Source organism: Oncorhynchus kisutch, linkage group LG1 (assembly GCF_002021735.2).
Source record: "Oncorhynchus kisutch isolate 150728-3 linkage group LG1, Okis_V2, whole genome shotgun sequence".
In the NCBI taxonomy this organism is placed as follows: Eukaryota; Metazoa; Chordata; class Actinopteri; order Salmoniformes; family Salmonidae; genus Oncorhynchus; species Oncorhynchus kisutch.
In genome coordinates, this window is record NC_034174.2 from 48,146,662 (window position 1) to 48,167,449 (window position 20,788).

The 20,788-nt window shown below is 43.0% G+C and overlaps 1 protein-coding gene across 4 annotated transcripts in view; it reads right to left on the reverse strand.

Annotated features, from left to right (window-relative positions):
- Positions 1-4,177: 4,177 nt before the first annotated feature.
- Positions 4,178-20,788, reverse strand: part of LOC109892219 (receptor-type tyrosine-protein phosphatase alpha) — a 44,999-nt gene continuing 28,388 nt past the window's right edge. For 3 of the 4 annotated variants that reach the window (XM_031826286.1, XM_020484660.2, XM_031826281.1), the window contains exons 6-23: positions 17,751-17,853; positions 15,759-15,832; positions 15,099-15,235; positions 13,142-13,232; positions 12,694-12,770; positions 12,331-12,367; positions 11,937-12,034; positions 11,496-11,651; positions 11,040-11,206; positions 10,716-10,851; positions 10,224-10,370; positions 9,836-9,929; positions 9,596-9,672; positions 9,187-9,321; positions 8,292-8,417; positions 7,986-8,137; positions 7,690-7,825; positions 6,393-6,963 (exon numbers count right to left, since the gene is read on the reverse strand). In XM_031826286.1, coding sequence (XP_031682146.1) covers positions 6,889-6,963; positions 7,690-7,825; positions 7,986-8,137; positions 8,292-8,417; positions 9,187-9,321; positions 9,596-9,672; positions 9,836-9,929; positions 10,224-10,370; positions 10,716-10,851; positions 11,040-11,206; positions 11,496-11,651; positions 11,937-12,034; positions 12,331-12,367; positions 12,694-12,770; positions 13,142-13,232; positions 15,099-15,235; positions 15,759-15,832; positions 17,751-17,853 — 2,018 coding nt within the window. In that variant the 3' untranslated portion in view covers positions 6,393-6,888. Of the gene's footprint in view, positions 6,964-7,689; positions 7,826-7,985; positions 8,138-8,291; positions 8,418-9,186; positions 9,322-9,595; positions 9,673-9,835; positions 9,930-10,223; positions 10,371-10,715; positions 10,852-11,039; positions 11,207-11,495; positions 11,652-11,936; positions 12,035-12,330; positions 12,368-12,693; positions 12,771-13,141; positions 13,233-15,098; positions 15,236-15,758; positions 15,833-17,750; positions 17,854-20,788 lie in introns of all 4 variants that reach the window. The other variant, XM_020484668.2, reaches the window with a different exon arrangement.

Consider the following 20,788-nt stretch of genomic DNA (forward strand, 5'->3'; position numbering starts at 1 on the left):
CTGCATTCCTCATGCCTCCTTGCAGCATGCAAGGCATGTTCACACAGATGAGCAGGGACCCAGGGCATCTTTCTTTTGGTGTTTTCAGAGTCAGTAGAAAGGCCTCTTTAGTGTCCTAAGTTTGCATAACTGTGACCTTAATTGCCTACCGTCTAAGCTGTTAGTGTCTTAACGACCGTTCCACAGGTGCATGTTCATTAATTGTATACGGTTTATTGAACAAGCATGGGAAACAGTGTTTAAACCCTTTACAATGAAGATTTTTGGATTTTTACAAATTATCTTTGAAAGACAGGGTCCTGAGTTCATATACATATATGCGCATCCACGCACACACACACAATTAACTGAAATGACCACTGAACTGCAGTCTTTTGCAGACTGCACCAGATAATGCTGTGTAGTCAATAAACAATCTCAAGCACTTTATTTAGGTTTGAACAGTATCTTGCTTTGAAAGGCCATTTGGCATTATATAATTATATATAATTTTATCATATATATATAATTATATATACACATATATTCAAATTTTTGAATAACAAAACACTATAAAATGAAACAAACGCAAATTAAAAATGATTTAAGACAATAATAATACAAATTAAAAATAGCCAAAACAAAAACATCAAATACATTTCAAAATGGTCCCAGTACAGTTTTAATATAGATTCTTAAAAAAAATGAGCAAATAAAATAAAAAGCAAGGCAGCAGACAGGAATGAAATATAAATAACCCTACATTATGTACAGAAGGGAGTGGGACAGTGACCGGTTATAAGGGAGACAAAACCGGCCCAAGGGGCAAAGAGAACGAGGCGGAGGCGGAAAGAGAAAGAGGGAGACAACTTTGGGCATCTCAAAAGGGACAGCTAAATGGGCTCAGAGAAGAGACTGGTTTAGGGGTGGGGGAAGAGACTGGTTTAGGGGTGGGGGAAGAGACTGGTTTAGGGGTGGGGGAAGAGACTGGTTTAGGGGTGGGAGAGAGACTGGTTGAAACCTATGAAGTCCCACTCCTCCAGTCTGTTTCGCTATCGTTCACCGTCTCTGGAGAAAGGTGTGCGTTGTAACAGACAGGGATATTCAAAATGCTCTACTGGGGCATTGCGTCACATTTCAATCTGCAGCTAGCAGACGGTATGGAACAAGGACCCAGACACGCTAGGCTGTCCTCTTTAATAACCAGTAAACTATGTCTTTGTGATTGCAGTAACTCAGGGCAATGTATTATACCAACTATATTTGGTTAGGTGGAGGACTCAATGAGGGGCCATAAAGAAGGAATAGTCAAAAGGTCCAGCACTTCAGTGACATGGAGTGAAGACGTAGTTGGAACACAAAACAATGGGTTTGAATTGGAATGGAACCCGGGGTTACAGCATGAAATGGAAAGGGGGAAACCTAGTCCGTTGTCCAACTAAATGTATTCAACTGAAATGAGTCTTCCGCATTTAACCCAACCTCTCTGAATCCGAGAGGTGCAGAGGGCTGCCTTAAAAATCGACATCCACGTCGTCGGTGCCGGGGGAAAACTGCCTTGCTCCGGGGACAGAGCGACAGATTTTTACCTTGTCAGCTCGAAGCTGGTTGAGCATGAACAGAAGAATAAAAAGGCCCTGATCTTGGTCTCAAGAGTTACAAAGCCAAGAGGCAGCTCGGGCTTTGTACACAGGTGCTTTGGTCGACAGAGGCTCAGAGATAGTGGGAAGGGAGCAAATATATGTACTAATCTGTAAGGTGATACTGGTTTACCAAGCTTCTATACACAAACACTCAACCAACTCACTGAGGGAGAGGTGCAGTCAACATTTACCATATAAAATCAACATGTGAGGCACTTTCCACCAGTGAAGCTCTAAGTCAACAGGGTTGGCACAATGTCATTGGGAAAAAGGGATTATTACATTTGGCTAAACATTCAGACACAGCCAATGACAGACAGAACCATTGCATGGAACCAAGGTAGCTAGAACCGCAAACCTTCGGGCTCAAAAGAAGAGTAAAACCCTCCCTCCTCGTGGAGCACACAAACACCCACCCTGATGACCACAAAGATCCAACACATCCATGAAGTAAAACAAAAAGGTAACCAATTGTAACCCACGGGCACTTGGGTAGAACGGGGTCTGAAATGACGGTGACAGTTGAAGTGACTGGTCCAAATGAGACATCCAGTTTGAAGTTCTCTACCTAGCTATTTATGTCCCATGGTTTAACCTAGGTTTCCCAGTCAGAACTAGAGGCCTAACTAGAGGCCATAACCAGAGGCTTTTATAAGGCCTCTCCAATGTTGACATTAGTGTTGCAAAATTCCTCAAATGTCCCCAAAAAAAGTATTGGAGGATTTCTGGAATCAGAAGGGAATAAAGATCCTCCAAACTGGAATTCTTTTAAAACAGGATAATAAATCAACAATTGCAAACCTAGTTGACATCAAGTAATTTCCTATCTAAAGGGCCATGTTACCCATCTGGCCATTGTATCATTGGTTCAGTCATATCAAGGGCCTTTTTTTTTGGTGCAACTAGCTCAAGCTTTTTGAACAATCAACAATAACTCAACAATTTATCAATAAATTGTTTTTGTGCAGAATTTTTAGGGACTCTTGTCAAATTCAATGATCCGAACACATTGACAGAGTTGGATTGTGCTCCTTCCTTTCTGCTCTATAAAAATATATTAAAAAGGGAGAAGTCAAACCGATCTATTCCAACTACTGAACAGTGGGGGTTGTGCGCGGTGCAAGCGTTTGTCTACACACTGCTGGCTATCCTAATGACAAAAACAATGCCGAACCTCAATGATGGGACAAATACAGCCATCTGCATATAAGAGAATGAGTTTGGTATCGACTAGGCTTGGCAGATCTTCATGGCTCTCTAGCACACCTGTCAACTCCACAGACCATTGGAGAAACTAGGATCAAAATGGCAGCTAAAAACCTCAAAATCGGTTACACCCCATTCACTCATACCAGGGTTGACACCTTGGTTCATGGGAAGGGGGTGGGAATCATATGACCTGCACTCTACACACTATTACTGTTTACTACAATCCTTTGGGGCCAATTGGTAGCTATGATTGGCTAATGGAACAGGGGCAATTCCATTTGCACTCAACCAACTAAGTAGACAAATTGAAATTCTATTCATACATTGAAAGAACATGTACGAGAACCCCCCCCAAACAACTGGCAATTTCAAGTAATTTCCTGAGTTGACTGAGATGAGATGGAATTGACCTCAAACTTGTTGCTAGCTAATTGACATCATTTATATTTCATTACAATCGCAACTAAAGGCGGCCTCATCCACAAACCCAGAGCGTGTGTTTCTAGCCAAGCTGCCCTTGTAGGTAGCCATTTTGAATGAAAAAAGGAAAAAAATTTAAATCACTGCAAACATTCCATGTCACATGTTTCAACAATACAAGTAACAATGCAATCCTTTGGGGTGGGAGTATCAAAGCAACAGCATTAAAGTATAAAACATTGCTCAGTATTAGTCATAAAAACACTAACAGCACAGTATTGAGGTGCCACAACAGATGGTGAAACATTCTAAATGTGGCAGATAGAAATATATTGAATAGAGCTGACAAATCTGCATTACATATGACAAACAAACAAATATGTTCTACACAACACATTTCTATCGGAACATTCTATAACATTTCATCATCCTGAACAGGCCCCAGTTGAAAAAACAGAGAGGGATGTCTTCACATTTTGACGCCATCTTCTCAAACAACCTATACTGAAAATAAATATCTGCAATGGAGTACAAGTAAATGGAATGATACGTAAATAATAGATAGGAAATGTCTTCCCCCATTCTAATTGTAAGCAATTAAATATATGAATACATGAGAATCTCCATTACATTACAAAATGATAGGAAATGCACAGTAATTGCGTGGTTGGTTTATTTGACCCATAATCTATGTCGTTTTCTAAATGGAAATTCTGAAATAATAATTGTATTATGGCAACATTCGGGCCTCCTACTCATTTTCATTATGCATAGGCTATTTTGAATGCATTGTTGGCCTAATCTTCAACAGGCCCATTACATTTAAATATATTTGACGTTTGATATTCGATTTATTTTCGGTATGGGCAACTTCAAATTCCATAAACGTTCTACACACACAGAATCCACTGTGACGGCAACGTTTATGGAATTTGAAGTTGCCCATACCGAAAATAAATCGAATATCAAACGTCAAATATATTTAAATGTAATGGGCAGGTGCAGGTACACCTAAACTACATTGTTTTCTATGTCCTTGAACACAAACGCGGCAAAGCCACAATGTCTTGGACTGTGTGTGAGAGATGTGGCTTGCGACGACCTGGCTCGCAGATGGAGACACGCTCCTTGGAGGAAAAGTGGCCCCTAAGTTTAGATCTGGGATCAGCTCGCCATCCCCAAATCCTATGCTTAACTATGAATGTGGGAAACGCAAAACTGACCCAAGAACAGCATCTAGGTGCAACTTCACCCTTCATCTGAAGAGACTGTTTGGCACATGGCTCCCTTTTAAAACACACACATAGTGTGTTTGTGCCCTGAGAAATCATTGGCTGTGTGATGCTATGCTCTTGTGTAACGGTGGGTTTAGCTAATGCCATGGCTCCTTGACCTCTGTGTGAACTGTGAACTCAAAGGAAAACTAGTAGAAAGAGTTTACATCATGTGATTGGCTAGGCCAATTCTGGAAGTGCTCCTGGCCAGCTGTAATGTGTGTGTGTGTGCGCACAGATTAATTCTGATTGGCTGTGTAAATCCATTCCTCTAAGGAAGATCTATCAGCTTTTAGCTTCAGCCTGAATCAGATAAAGCTATCAACAACGTAAGTCTCAAGTCACTCAACCGCAAAAAAAAAAAAGAGAAGAAAACCCAAACACCATTTCCGACTCTCGATTTGACATACACCTCTAAAGAATACGATTTATATACAGTACCAGTCAAAAGTTCGGACACACCTACTCATTCAAGGGTTTTTCTTGATTTTTACTATTTCTACATTGTAGAAAAATAGTGAAACCATCAAAACTATGAAATAACACATATGGAATCATGTAGTAACCAAAAAAAGTGTTTAACAAATCAAAATCTATACCATATTTTCGATTCTTCAAAGTAGCCACCCTTTGCATTGACAGCTTTGCACACACCTGGCATTCTCTCAACCAGCTTCATGATGTAGTCCTGGTATGCATTTCAATTAACAGGTGTGACATGTCAAGTTAATTTGTGGAATTTCTTTCCTTCTTTCTTAATGCATTTGAGCTAATCAGTTGTGTTGTGACAAGGTAAGTGTGGTATACAGAAGATAGCCCTATTTTATAAAATACCAAGTCCATATCAGGACAAGAACAGCTAAAATAAGCAAAGAGAAATGACAGACATGAAGGTCAGGAAATCCAGAACATTTCTAGAACTTTGACATTTTTCAAGTGCAGTTGCAAAATCCATCAAGCGCTATGGCGAAACAGGCTCTCATGAGGACCGCCACAGGAAAGGAAAACCCAGTTACCTCTGCTCCAGAGGATACGTTTATTACAGTTACAAGCCTCAGATTGCAGCAATAATAAATGCTTCAGAGTTCATGTAACAGACACATCATAACATCAACTCTTCAGAGACTGCATGAATCAGGCCTTCATGGTCAAAATGGCTGCAAAGAATCCACTATTAAAGGACTCCAATAAGAAGAAGAGACTTGCTTGGGTCAAGAAACACAAGCAATGAACATTAGACCGGTGGAAATTTGTCCCTTGGTCTGATGAATCCAAAGTTGAGATTTTTGGTTCCAACCGCCGTGTCTTTGTGAGACGCAGAGTAGGTGAACGGATGATCTCTGCATGTATGGTTCCCACCATGAAGCATGGAGGAGGTGGTGTGATGGTGCTTTGCTGGTGACACTGTCAGTGATTTATTTAGAATACAAGGCAAGCGTAACCAGCATTCTGCATTGCACTTAGTGAGTCTATAATTTGTTTTTCAACAGGACAATGACCTCACACACCTCCAGGATGTGTAAGGGCTATTTGACCAAGAATGAGAGTGATGGAGTGCTGCATCAGATGACCTGGCCTCCACAATCACCTGACCTCAACCCAATTGAGATGGTTTGGGAGGAGTTGGACCGCAGAGTGAAGGAAAAGCAGCCAACAAGTGCTCAGCATATGTGGGAACTCCTTCAAGACTGTTGGAAAAGCATTCCAGGTTAAGACAACACCAAGAGTTTGCAAAGCTGTCATCAAGGTAAAGGATGTCTACTTCGAAGAATCTCAAATATACCATATATTTTGATTTGTTTAACACTTTTTTGGTTACTACATGATTTCATATGTGTTACTTCATAGTTTGTGTCTTCACTATTATTCTACAATGTAGAAAATAGTACAAATAAAGAAAAACCCTTGAATGAGTAAGTGTGTCCAAACCTTTGACTGGCACGGTCTATGTACACACACATACCCATAAAACACATAACGTCACCCTAAAAATGCAGCCAAACTTAAACTTGATCTAAAAACAAAACCCCCAAATGTGACAGGATAAGTACAGTATATGTACATTGGGTGGATTGGGGAGTGTCGATGTGGGGGGATAGATGTGGGGGGATAGGGACAAGGGGCCCGTATTAACAAGCTCAATATTACAAAATATTCAAGAAGGCATCTCTGATATTCACTCCCTCCGGTACACTGCAGCGCTGCACTTGGCTCCGTCACAAAACTTCCATTCCCTTTTCCTCTGTGCAGGCAGGCTGCCCAGTCATCTAAGCCGTGAACAGTTTGTTTTCTTTCCGTCGGGTACGTGTGGGTTTGGTGTGTGTTTATGACTGTGTACGGATGTCCGTCCCCTGTGTGGGTCCCTACTTGAAGTTGGCGTAGTCAGAAAAGGCATCGATATACTCCTGGACCACTTTGTAGCAGAACTCGTACTGCTCCTAAACACGAGAGAGAACATCCCAATGATGAGTAGAAAATATAAAGTACACAACCAAGATCAATTCATTTGCACAAACTGAATTGCAAAAGTTGCCGAAAAAGTTGTTTCCAATGCCGTCTAAAAACAGCAGAGAAAAGGGCGGCAGGTCGCCTAGCGGTTAAGAGCATTGGGCCAGTAACCGAAAAATCTGCCGATTTGCCCTTCAGCAAGGCACTTAACGTCTGCTAAACGATTCAAAAGTAAATGAACTCAAGCACACACACAGACAATGTCTCATTTGGTGATGATCACCTATTAAGAAGAAATTGAGGGGGGGAAAAAAAAAAGTGGAGTTTCTAACTAGGTGAACCAAGAGCTCATTGAGGAGTTTACGCTAGCTTACTTGTGTTCACATGTTGTTGTTGGTATGCTAGACACTAACATGGTATGCTAGACACTAAGCAGCACCGTTTTCACAATACTTTCCACATTATTCACGAGGATTTTTGGCCGCGAGTTAACCATAATAATAAAAAGGACAGGAAGGCATATTACTGAATGCGAGTTCCTAAGCTTGCAACTCCTAAATACATCACATGCAGTGAACAGTTGGCCAAACACATTATAAAAAGTACATCATTAAAGGTGTATAATTACATTGCGCAGCAGATTATAATGAGCTTTACAGTATATATATAATTTTTCTCTTTTTGTGTGATAAATTATGTCCATAGTGTGTCCTCACCAGTGTCTGCACCATGTGGGGCCTCTGCAGCCGGAGGCTCTTGACAGTCTGAAAGACATCCAGGATGGCTTCAGCCTTCACCCGCTCCAGGACCGTGCTCAGGGCACAGAAGGTCCCCGTCCGCCCCGCGCCCGCACTGACAACACACACACAGAGATAAACCAAGGTTAGACGCACGCGCACCCACAAAAAAAACCACAACAATAAATGGCAAATGCCACAGAGTTGGATGTTAGGTTACACATTTCTGTAAAGGTATTGACTCGAACATTGTTAGAACGTTAGGTGAAGGTTACCTGCAGTGGACAGTGATGGGGTGGTTGCCAGATTGTTGCTGCTGCTTCTGGACCGCGGCGATGATGTTGATCATCCCCTTTCCGTCGCTGGGGATGCCCACCTCCGGCCAGCCATGAAAATGGAACTGCCTCACCGCACGAGCCTTGTTCTCCTAAAGAGAGCGAGCGAGTAAGAAAGAGAACGTAAGGGAGACACACCCACACTCTGAAGACGCACAGACAGTCAACTGAATTCAGTTGACCTTGGCTTAGGGTGTGTGTGCAGATGGTGTTTTGGATGGGTTTCGAGGTGGCCTCTGTCCTCACCCGGTTGTTGGTAACCAGGAGGTCTCTAACAGTGTAGCTCTCACTCTCCTCCTCCCTCTTCAGCTCGATGGAGAGGTCACCACACACCATCACCCCATCACTGGGCCAATACTGAGCACACTTTTCCTACAGAAAGACAGCGGGAGATGGAGAGAGAGCGGGAGATGGAGAGAGAGCGGGAGATGGAGAAATGGGAGAGAGAGCGGGAGATGGAGAGAGTGGGAGAGAGAGAAGTGGGAGAGAGAGCGGGAGATGGAGAGAGAGCGGGAAATGGGAGAGAGAGCGGGAAATGGAGAGAGAGCGGGAAATGGAGAGAGCGGGAAATGGAGAGAGAGCGGGAAATGGAGAGAGAGCGGGAAATGGAGAGAGAGCGGGAAATGGAGAGAGAGCGGGAAATGGAGAGAGAGCGGGAAATGGAGAGAGAGCGGGAAATGGAGAGAGAGCGGGAAATGGAGAGAGAGCGGGAAATGGAGAGAGAGCGGGAAATGGAGAGAGAGCGGGAAATGGAGAGAGAGCGGGAAATGGAGAGAGAGCGGGAGATGGAGAGAGAGCGGGAGATGGAGAGAGAGCGGGGGATGGAGAGAGTGGGAGAGAGAGAAATGGGAGAGAGAGCGGGAGATGGAGAGAGAGCAAGAGCAAGGCAGAGAGAGAGAGAGAGAAAGGCAGAGAGAGCCGGAGGAAAAAGAGACAAAGTATGTGAAGCGCAGTCGTTTCCCAGGCTCATGGCACTGTGCATTCAGCTCCAGGAAGTAGTTAAACTAGCAGAGAACGATCCTCTAATGACAAGACAGAACCGGGAAACGGACCAACAAGAGGACTTTCCCCTTCCAATAATTGTTCTCTCTACTTCTGGCATGGCATGACTGGGCTGAGTAAAAGGTCCATCTCTCCATACCTGTCCTCTCTCCTCCAGCTCAGTGAGCATGACTATGGAGCAGCTCCTCCACTCCCAGATCATCCTCCAGAAGTCTTCGATGGTGTGCTGCAGGGGGCCCTGACTGGCCATGTACGAGTCCTTCTGACGGTAGCCCTGGACCAGACACACAGGTCAGCTAGGACACACGAAACTACACACACACACACCTCCACAACAACCATTGTAGGAGCCATTTCGGCCTTTATCAGTTGTGTAACCTTCCCAGACCCTCGCCAATGTTCTCTACCTCCACGATCATTTCAAGACAGGCTTATCCTTACATTCAACCTACATGTGAATAGTTACTTGAATTGGCGCTAAAGTTCTGTTAATTTGTCTAATTTTCAAAACCATCAAAACCCGTAACGCAGTGCGACAGTCTACTCACATCAATGAAGGAAGCGTTGACATAATCCGTGCTCTCCTCCCCTCTCTTGACTGGATTGATCACTCTGTTGAACTCGTCTACAAGACACCCACAAACAGGTTACATTGCACGGAGTTCTGTGACCGACTAACATTAGACTGCAGTAATCTGCTACGCTAAAGCCTAGGCATTAGCTCGGGGAGCTAACAAGTCTTCAGGTCTCAGGCAAGGTATCTGGAACAGTAGAAGCCGTCAACTCACATGGGATGATCTGGAGAACTCGGTTCTTCTTCATGTTTGCCGGCAGGTTGCCCGTCCTCATCTTGTCGTTCTGGATCTTGATGGAGGTCAGCTTCTGTGTGGGGAGACAAAACCAGAGGCTTAGCATTCAGAGACTCTGAAAAAAATTACCTAGGGGGAAAAATGCTCTCAAGTCAACTGCCACTGCAACAGTTTAAACTTGAATCATATTCATTAGTGCACACCGTAGCAAAACATACTGCAACATCAAAAACTACCATCAATTTTCTTCCATTTGAGTCAAATAGATGTGCTATGGTCAAATCCTTTTAAACACTTGTAGCTGAGGTGTGCTTGATTTAGCTTGCACTTTTGGGACTATTCCATTACACCAGACAAACAAAATCACCTTGAACTCTGCTTCCATGCCCCCACAGCCGGCGGCGGAGGGGGCGTAGAGCTTGGCCAGGTGGGACTCCAGGGAGGTCACCTCCAGCTCTGTGTCTCCGTACAGGTAGTGCTCCAGCATGGCCTGGAAGATGAACACGTATTGCATCTGTGGGGAGAAGGAAGAGGGTGAAGTAGAGAGAGCGAAACCCTTAGACTTTTAATATACTTGCGATGCTCATATTATACATCCACAAGAGGTGTCAGAAGAGAACACAACATGAACAGGTAATACCCACACACTCAAATAAACCAATTTGAGACTTGAGTGGAAGCCTGTTTATATAATTCATACATTATAATGATGTGAGTGTGTGGCATTATTCAAGTCAGGGTAACGTTGTGGTCTTATTCAAGTCAGGATAATGTTGTGGGGTCTTATTCAAGTCAGGGTAATAATGTTATGTTGTAATCTTATTGCAGTCTGGGTAATGTTGTGGTCATAACAACTTACGTCGGTCTGGACCATTTGGCAGCGCTGGGCTCTGATGCGCGTGACGAAGCCAAAGACGTCCACCTTCCTCTCGGTGTTCATCATATCCAACATGGCGTCTATCACTATGAAGGTACCGGTCCTCCCCACCCCCGCACTGATACACAGTCCGACACACACAGGTAGAGAGAGAGAGCGTGAGTCAGAAACTAACATAAACAGAAAGCTACTTTGTAGTGTGTGACTGAACCGGTGTCGTGTTAGCCCACTCAGCTAAAATATAGGCATTAGCTTGGCATCGGTGAACCACCTCGGCTGCCACCAATAAGACACACACACACTGACCTGCAGTGGACCACGATGGGGCCGGAGTACTGGGGGTTGCAGGTCTTGACCTTCTTGAGGAACTTAAGCATGCCGATGGGTGTGAAGGGAACGCCAAAGTCTGGCCAGCTGGTGAAGTGGAACTGGGTCACCAGCCGCTGGGGCTTCTTACCCCCCACATCCCCCACCTAGAGAGAGGGGTGGGGGGGGGGGGGGGGGTGGCAGAGACACCTTTAGTATAACTGTTTTGAAGTATCATACAAGCTTAGTGCCATTTTCACCTTAACCTTTACCTCGCTCACATTTTAGAGACCTGCTAAGTGTGTTGTTCATTAGAGAATGCTTGGTGTCTGTAGGGCATGGGTTTGATAGATGGTGTGGTGAGAGGAGCCAGGAGAAAAGAGGATAAACGAGGGAAGAGAAGCGTACCTGTGGATACAGAGGTGAGAAGAGGGAGACGGGGGATGCCAAGGTTACCTGTTGGATGCAGAACTTGCGGATGGTGTAGTCCACCAGCACCATCATGTCTTCCACAGAGACCCGGATGTTGCCGTAGGTCCAGCAGCCCTGGTCAGGCCAGTACTGGGCACACTTACACTGAGACACACAGAGAGATTGCCGCTGTATGGATTTCTTTCAAATGAAAAGAAACAAACACTCATAGTTGTACACTCATACGTTCACGTTGGAAATTTGACATGCTGAACATACCCCATCATCTTCATATAGCCTCTACTAAGAAAGACCGAGCCGGGGTCTTTTCAGGAGGGTGCAAGTTTACAGAACGGTTCAGATCTAAATACATTTCTTAGAACATATATTATAAATGCCTTTAAAACTGTTAAAATAGGCAACGTTCTGAACGTTTCACCTTCCTGAACACACCCCAGTTTTCACCCCACCCCCTTCTTTCCCTACCTCTTTTCTCTCCTTCAGGTTGGTCACCATCACGATGGTGGCGGTGTTCTGTTCCCAGATCATTCTCCAGAAGTCGTTTACAGTCTCCTCCTTTGGCCCTGAGACAGAAGAGATATATTATCATCACTGATTAAATACAAACCTGTATGTTTGATTTGGCAATGTAATATGTCGTCATATTACGATGCCAATAAAGCTCATCAGATTGAATGGAACCGAGAGACAGGGTGCTTTAATCCGGGGCCTGCGTCCCAATACGGAACACTATTCCCTATTTGGTGCACTACGTAGTGAATAGGATGCAATGACTCTGGTGCAAACGTAGGGCACTAAATTGGGAATAGGGTGCATTACATGAGCCTATCCCAGCGGCTAGCTAGAATAGCCACCTTACCTTGAGCTGCAATGAACTTGTTCTTCTCTTGGTAACCCTGAGAACAAGAGGACGGCAGAAAAGGAAAAGAGAGTGGGACATGCGTTCTACAAATTAAATAGTATTTTTATAAAAAGAGAGAGCAAAGGAGAGCGACACAGAGGGACGGCGAGAGAGGAATATAGTGATGAATGTGTCACCATTCTAACGCAACCTTTTAGCGATCCGTTTAAACTTTATTTATCCAGGGAGTCCCATGGAGGTCAAAAGACCTCTCTGACAAGGGAGAACTGGCCAAGGGGTAGCTCAATATAAAAAACTATTTTAAAAAAACACGTCAAACAAAGCTTGTCATCGATGTCCATGGCTTGTGGCGTCACTCACGTTGATGAAGGACGCATTGATGAAGTCAGAGTCTGGAACTCCCTCTAGAGACGACAGATGCACCCTGGAGTGGTCATCTGAAACAGACACAAACAGAACCTTGATTAGATGAGCGGCAAGCCTGTGTTTTAAAAAAGGAGCTACATGTAACATTTACACAATAGCGCCAAATGTCAAATACATGCCGATCGAAGCCAAGGAATAGAAATCCACGAGAGTAAAACATACTTCGTAGAACACCGCTCGATGCTGCTAATTAGCTCTTTTACAGAGACTAGCCGGGTCTAGCAGTTGCTGTATACAACTTCCTGAATTACGATTCGTTCTTGTTCGCAACGTTGACAATGTATTTCCAACGGATGTTTTTTGGATAAGGTAACAAGCAGTTCCATGCAATGCTAGCTACTTCTAAACAGAATTGGGCTTTAGCTCTGCGTTGGGGACTCACATGGCAGGATGTTGACGTATCGGTTCTTCTCCTTGTTCTCCTCCTTAGAGGCCGCGTCGCATGACGCCTGGATAGGACACACCGGCAGCGCCTGGACACACAGACAGAGGGCCATTAGCTACACAGACAGGTAACAATTATTTGAGATGAATGCCCTGTAATGCATGTTCCTATCGGTGTGTCCCTAGAGTGATATTCTTCTTTGCAATTCCACGAAAAGCAAATAAGGAAAGGAAGCTAAGGGTATTAGGTGTTATTGGGACACACCTTATAGGCTCTGTGTAGGGGAGTATACCACTTCAAATCAGTAGCTAGTCCCACGCAGAGCGTTCTAGTTACAAATTATACTATTGTCCTGACAGGGCCATAGATGACTGTAATGTGTGTAAGGCGTGTGTGTGTGCGTGCATGTGAGAGTATATATAGATATATATAGTACCAGTCAAAAGTTGGTACACACCTACTCAATGAAGGGTTTTTTATTTGATTTACTATTTTCTACATTATAGAATAATAGAAGACATCAGAACTATGAAATAACACATCATGTAGTAACCCTAAAAAAGGGTTAAACGAGATTTTTTTTTATTTTTTATATTTGAGATTCTTCAAAGTAGCCATCCTTTGCCTTTATGACAGCTTTGCACATTCTTGGCATTCTCTCAACTTGCTTCACCTGGAATGCTTTTCTAACAGTCTTGAAGGAGTCCCCACATATGCTGAGCACTTGTTGGCTGCTTTTTCTTCACTCTGCGGTACACTGCATCCTAAACCATCGCAATTGGGTTGAGGTCGGGTGATTGTGGAGTCCAGGTCATCTGACGGAGCACTCCATCACTCTCATTCTTGTTCAAATAGTCCTTACACAGCCTGGTGGTGTGTTTTGTGTCATTGTCCTATTGAAAATCAAATGAAATTTCCACTAAGCGCAAACCAGATGGGATGGCATATCGCTGCAGAATGATGTGGTAGCCATGCTGGTTAAGTGTGCCTTGAATTCTAAATAAATCACTGACAGTGTCACCAGCAAAGCACCATCACACCTTCTCCTCCATGCTTCACGGTGGGAACAAAACATGCGGAGATCATCTGTTGACCTACTCTGCGTCACAAAGACACGGCGGGCCGGAACCAAATAAATCTCAAATTTGGACTCATCAGACCAAAGGACAAATTTCCACCGGTCTAATGTCCATTGCTTGTGTTTCTCGGCCCAATCATGTCTGTTCTTATTATTGGTGTCCTTTAGTAGTGGTTTCTTTGCAGCAATTCGACCATGAAGGCCTGATTCACGCAGTCTCATCTAAACAGTTGATGTTGAGAGGTGTCTGTTCTTGAAGCATTTATTTGGGCTACAAATTCTGAGGCTGGTAACACTAATGAACGTATCCTATGCAGCAGAGGTAACTCTGGGTCTTCCTTTCCTGTGGCGGTCCTCATGACACCCTGTTTCGCCATAGTGCTCTATGGTTTGTGCGACTGCACTTGAAGAAACATTCAACGTTATTGAAATATTCTGCACACTCTTTTACCAAGTAGGGCTATCTTCTGTATACCACCCCTACCTTGTCACAACACAACTCAAACACATTAAGAAGGAAAGAAATTCCACAAAGGAACTTTTAACAAGGACCACCTCTTAATTCAAATTAATTCCAGGTGACTACCTCATGAAGCTGGTTGAGAGAATGCCAAAAGTGTCTAAAGCTGTCATCAAGACAAAGGGTGGCTACTTGAAGAACATCAAATATAAAATATATTTTGATTTGTTTAACACTTTTGGTTACTACAAGAATCCATATGTGATATTTCAAAGTTGATGTCTTCACTATCATTCTACAACGTAGGAAATACCACAAATAATGAAAAACCCTTGAATGAGTAGGTGTGTCCAAATGTTTGACTTGCATGTATGCATGTACGCATGCATGTATGTATGTGCACACAGACTCCATACATTGAACTCCTCCCGGAAGAGCTTGTTGTCATCAGCCATGCGACGATTCATATCCTCCTCCAGCTTGTCAACAACAAGGGGTGGGTACTTCCTGTTGGTGCTAGGCGAGCGGGCCAATAGCGGCACACTCTGGAGCTCTGCAAGAGCAGGAAGGGAGGGAAGTAATGGGACAGGAAAGATAGGTGGCGATTGAGGCCCACAGGGGAAGGGGGGGGAAGAGAAAAACCCTTATTGTTGAGACACTGCCAACAATTAAGATAGTGAGACATTCACCAACCAATTATTATAAATGAATTAACTATAGAAAATGTTATATTATGATAAATATGTTATACATTAAAACAGATTCTAATCTACACATACAACTTCTCCAAACTGACTGTGGGTGTGTTAATAAAAGCCCACAAGGGGGCGCCATAAAACAATCCAACACTGCTAGTGTGCCACAATTCATCAAATTTAACTGCTTTGGCCAAGAATAGGTAAATGATCAGAAAACCAATGTACTTTTATCTGAACACAGAACAATGAAGAAAGTTGGCTATGAAAGAGACATGCATAAAAATTCTGGTAAATGTACGACCACAGAAAAAACATGCACGTTCTCACACAGAAAACACGTGTGTGTGTATATACACACAAACAAACACACACGGTTACCTGTATCATCTGATCTACCGTTGGTCAGCCTGAAGGAGTTGGAATGGCTGCCGGCCTGCTTGTACTTCTTAAACCTGTCAATCATACGACACACACGAATACTCACACCCTTTGACTTTTTCCACATTTTGTAGTGTCAAAGTGGGATTAAAACGTCAACGACCTACACAAAATACACGATTATGTCAAAATGGAAGAGATTTACTACTTTTTGGTAACGTAAAATAAGTATTCAACCACCCCCACCCCAAGAGTCAGTACATGTTATAGAATCACCTTTGCCATCGAATACAGCTGTGAGTCTTTAGGGGTTGTACAACACCTGCCCATTATTCTTTAAAAAAATAAAAATAATATCTGTCAAATTGATTGTTGATAATTGCTAGACGGCCATTTTCAAGTTTTCCCATACATTTTCAAGCCGATTTAAGTCTAAACTTTAACTAGGCCACTCGGGAACATTCAATGTCATCTTGGTCAGCAACCCCAGTGGATATTTGGCCTTGTGTTTTAGGTAATTGTCCTGCAGAATGTCCCCAAGTGTCTTTGAAAAGCAGAAAACCAGGTTTTCCCCTAAGATTTTGCCTGTGCTTAGCTGTAGTCTGTTTCTTCTTATCCTAAAACTCCCTAGTCTGAGCTGATGACAAGCATACCCATAACATGATAGAGTCACCACCATGCTTGAAAATAGGAAGAGTGGGACTCAGTGATGTGTTGGAATTTCCCCAAAGATAACAAGTTGTATTCAAGACAAAAAAAGTACATTTCTTTGCCTCATTTTTTTGCAGTATTACTTTAGCGCCCTAAATGCAAACAATATATTTTCATTCTGAAAAGGCTGAATTATTTTCACTGTCATTTAAGTTAGTATTGTGGAGTAACTACAATGTTGTTAATACCTCCTCAGTCACTTCCTAACCGGCAACGGAGTAAAAAAAAGGACTTCCATCTTTTTTTTAGGCCAATAGGCTATTTGTCAACCATTGGAAAACATCCCTGCTTTCTGCTTGAATCTGTGCTTGAAATTCACTGCTCGACTGAGGGAACTTACAGATAATTGTATGCGTTGGGTACAGAGAGCTGCAGTAGTCGTTTAAAAAAAAAAAAAAAAAAAAAATCAACCCTATTTTTTTGCACACAGGAGGAGTCCATGCAACGTGTGACTTCATTGTTAAGAAACGTTTTACTCCTGAACTTATTTAGGCTTGACATAACAAAACATACTTTATTGACTCCAAACATTTCAGCTTTTTATGAATTGGTTCACATTTCTAAAAACATAATTCAAATTCGACATGAGTATTTTGTGTAGATCATTGAAACAATCTCAATTTAATCCATTTCAATTCAGGCTGTAATAAAAAAAATGGGAAAAGTCGATGGGGTGGGAATACTTTCTGAAGGCCTAGTACATGCAGAATATCACCCACACAGTCACACACATGGCCATTGCCATGGTAACTACTATGACACTTGGTTCATTCACACTGGCCTCCATAGGGTGTTTGTATATGAAAGAAGACAAGCAAACGATTTCCTGCTCTGCGCTTTTACAATGTGTAATGAATTGTGTAATGAATTGTGTGAGTAGGTGTGTACGACACCATTAGCATGGTACATGGGTCTCATATCTGACTATTGTATAGCTCTATTTCAAAGATAAATCATGCCTGCATCCAAACTTTTATTTTCCGTTTAAAAATGTTTCCCTGAGACATAAGGCTGAAGGCGCGACTGTGGGGGAGAAAACCAGGGTGTATTCATTATGGTACACCATATCAAAATGTAGCCATATTTTTTAAAACTTTTATTGGACAAGTTCAGGAAGCCCCTCCCCGTTTCAGTCCGGTTCTTCTATTTGGTGCCTGATGAACACAATCCAGGGACGAGTTTCCGCTGGACCACACAGGCCAAGTACAAGATGAACAAAAAGTTTTGAGCACAACCCAGATGAGTGGTGTGGGTAGTTTCTGCCAGAGGAACATGACTGACCTGAGCATATAGAGGATGATGATGATGAAGACGATGACGAGCAGGGATGACAGAGCCACCATCACCGCAATGATGGGCGTGTCATCTGATTGCGTATTTTGGTCTGAGAGAACGAGGGAGAGAGAGAGAGAGAGAGAATTTAACAACATTCTAAAAATGAGTACAAGTTCGATTTGGCATTTGATTGAGCCGGTCTCGGGTGCCCCAATGGGGTTTGGGTTGGCACTTTTTGGGACAAGTCATTGGATCCATCGCACCAGGCAAGCTCGATCAAGCGCACAAATCAGCTCAAGTATATGAAAGAAAACCAATACTATTCAATACTGTTAATAGTTAACAGTATGCGTCAGACAGGCTGTATGAAACTGTCCACTCCATGATTTCTGCACCGATTACAGGAGCTCCTAATTAAGGACATCTTGGTAACAGTTTTTTTGGACAGCATCGTCATTAGTCTTACATAACATTTTCATAATAATGACAGTAGCGATGCCGTTAACTGTCGTTACAGAGCAGAAAGAGTCAACACGACACAAACGATGAGACTTTACAGAAGCAGAGGGGTTAACCAAATAGATGAGGACCAGTCATATATTGCAAATACTTAAGCAATAAGGCATGGGGGGGGGGGGGTGTGGTACATGGCCAATATACCACGGCTAAGGGCTGTTCTGGATACAGCCCTTAGCCGTGGTATATTGGCCATATGCCACAAACCCCCGAGGTGCCTTATTGCTATTATAGTCATTTTTGGTTATTCTGTGGAATGTTCAGGGTTCTCTGTGGGACACTGTACACATTGAATGGTAAGGTAAGTGAAACTGATGAGCAGTAGGGGACTATTTAACCCATTCCAATTCAACGGCTCATACTGCACGCACAGAGGACGGATACAAATGTATACAGACAGAGGAGAGATGCAGAGCTTGAATACTGCGTGTGTTCGACAGGCCAGTTTAATTATTGGCACGTCGCTGCCACGACTGCTTATGACTTCAGAAAAGCAGTCACACCCATTGACTTTTATTCTAAACGTTGTGTTACAGCCTGAACTTAAAACGGAATCAATTGAGATCTTGTGTCACTGGCCTTCACACAATACCCCATGACGTCAAAGTGGAATGATGATTATAAATTAATGAAAAATGAAAAGCTGAAATGTCTTGAGTCGATAAGTATTCAACCCCATTTGTTATGGCAAGCCTAAATAAGTAAAAATGTGCTTAAATCACATAGTTTGCATGGACTCTGTGTGCAATAATAGATTTTTCAATGACTACCTAATCTCTGTACTACACACATACACTACATGACCAAAGATATGTGGACTCCTGCTCATCTTACATCTCATTCCAAGATCATGGGCCTTAATATGGAGTTGGTCCCCATTTTCTGCTATAACAGCCGCTACTCTTCTGGGAAGGCTTTTCACTAGATGTTGGAACATTGCTGCGGGGACATGCTTCTCCTTCAAACACAAGAGCATTAGTGAGGTTGGGCACGGATTTTGGACGATTAGGCCTTACTCGCAGTTCCAATTAATCCCAAATGTGTTTGATGGGGTTGAGGTCAGGGCTCTGTGCAAGCCAGTCAAGTTCTTCCACACCAATCTAGACAAAACATTTCTGTATGGACCTCGCTTTGTGCACTGAAACCACAAACCACCTTCCTCAAACTTGCCACAAAGCACAGAATCATCATTGCTGTAGCGTTAAGATTTCCCTTCACTCGAACAAAGGGGCCTAGCCCAAACCATGAAAAACAGCCCCAGACTATTATTTCTCCACAAAACTTTACAGTTGGCACTATGTATTCGGGAAGGCAGCTTTCTCAGAACCGTCCGTTAGATTGCCAAATGGTTAAGCGTTATTAATTCATCACATCAGAAAACGCATTTCCACTGGTCCAGAGTCCAATGGTGGTGAGCTTTACACCACTCCAGCCGACACTTGGCATTGTGCATGGAGATCTTAGGCTTGTGTGCGGCTGCTCGGCCATGGAAACCCACTTCATGAAGCTCCCGACAAACAGTTCTTGTGCTGAAGTTGTTCCCAGAGGCAATTTGATGCTCGTCATTGAGTGTTGCAACTGAGGACAGATGATTTTTACGTGCTACGCGCTTCAGCACTTGGTGGTCCCGTTCTGTGAGCTTGTGTTGCCTACCACTTGTTTCCACTTCATAATAACAGCACTTACAGTTGACCGGGGCAGCTCAAGCAGGGCAGAAATTAGATGAACTGACTTGTTGGAAAGGTGGCAACCCATGAAGGTGTCACATTGAAAGTCACTGAACTCTTCAGTAAGGCCATTCTACTGCCAATGTTTGTCTATTACGATTGTATGGCTGTGTGCTCGATTGTATACACCTGTCAGCAACGGAAATAGCCGAATCCACTAATTTGAAGGCGTGTCCCCATACTTTTGTATATATAGTATATAATTATCTGAAGGTCCCACAGTCGAGCAGTGAATTTCAAACACAGATGAATTCACAAAGGAGAAAACTGAGGATCGAGCAACAATATTGCAGTTACTCCACAATACTAACCTAATTGACAGAGTGAAAAGGAAGCCAGTACAGACTGAAATACTACAAAACATGCATTCTGAATGCAAAAAGTAATACTGCAAAGAAATTAACTAATGTCCCGAATACAAAGCACTAGGTTTGGGGCAAATCCAACACAACATCACTGACAACCACTTCATATTTTCAAGCATGGTGGTGGCTGCATCATGTTATGGATATGCTTGTCATCAGCAAGGACTAGAGAGTTTTTAGGATAAAAAATAAACCTAATAGAGCTAAGCACAAGCCAAATCCTAGAGGAAAACCTGGTTCAGTCTGCTTTCCAACAGACTCTGGGAGACAAAAATCACCTTGAAGCAGGACAATAACTTAAAACGCAAGGCCAAATATACACGAGTTGCTTACAAAGACAACATTGAATGTCGCCAATTGGCCTAGTAATAGTTTTGACTTGAAAATGGCTGTCTTGCAATGATCAACAAGCAATTTGACAGAGCTTGAAAAAAAA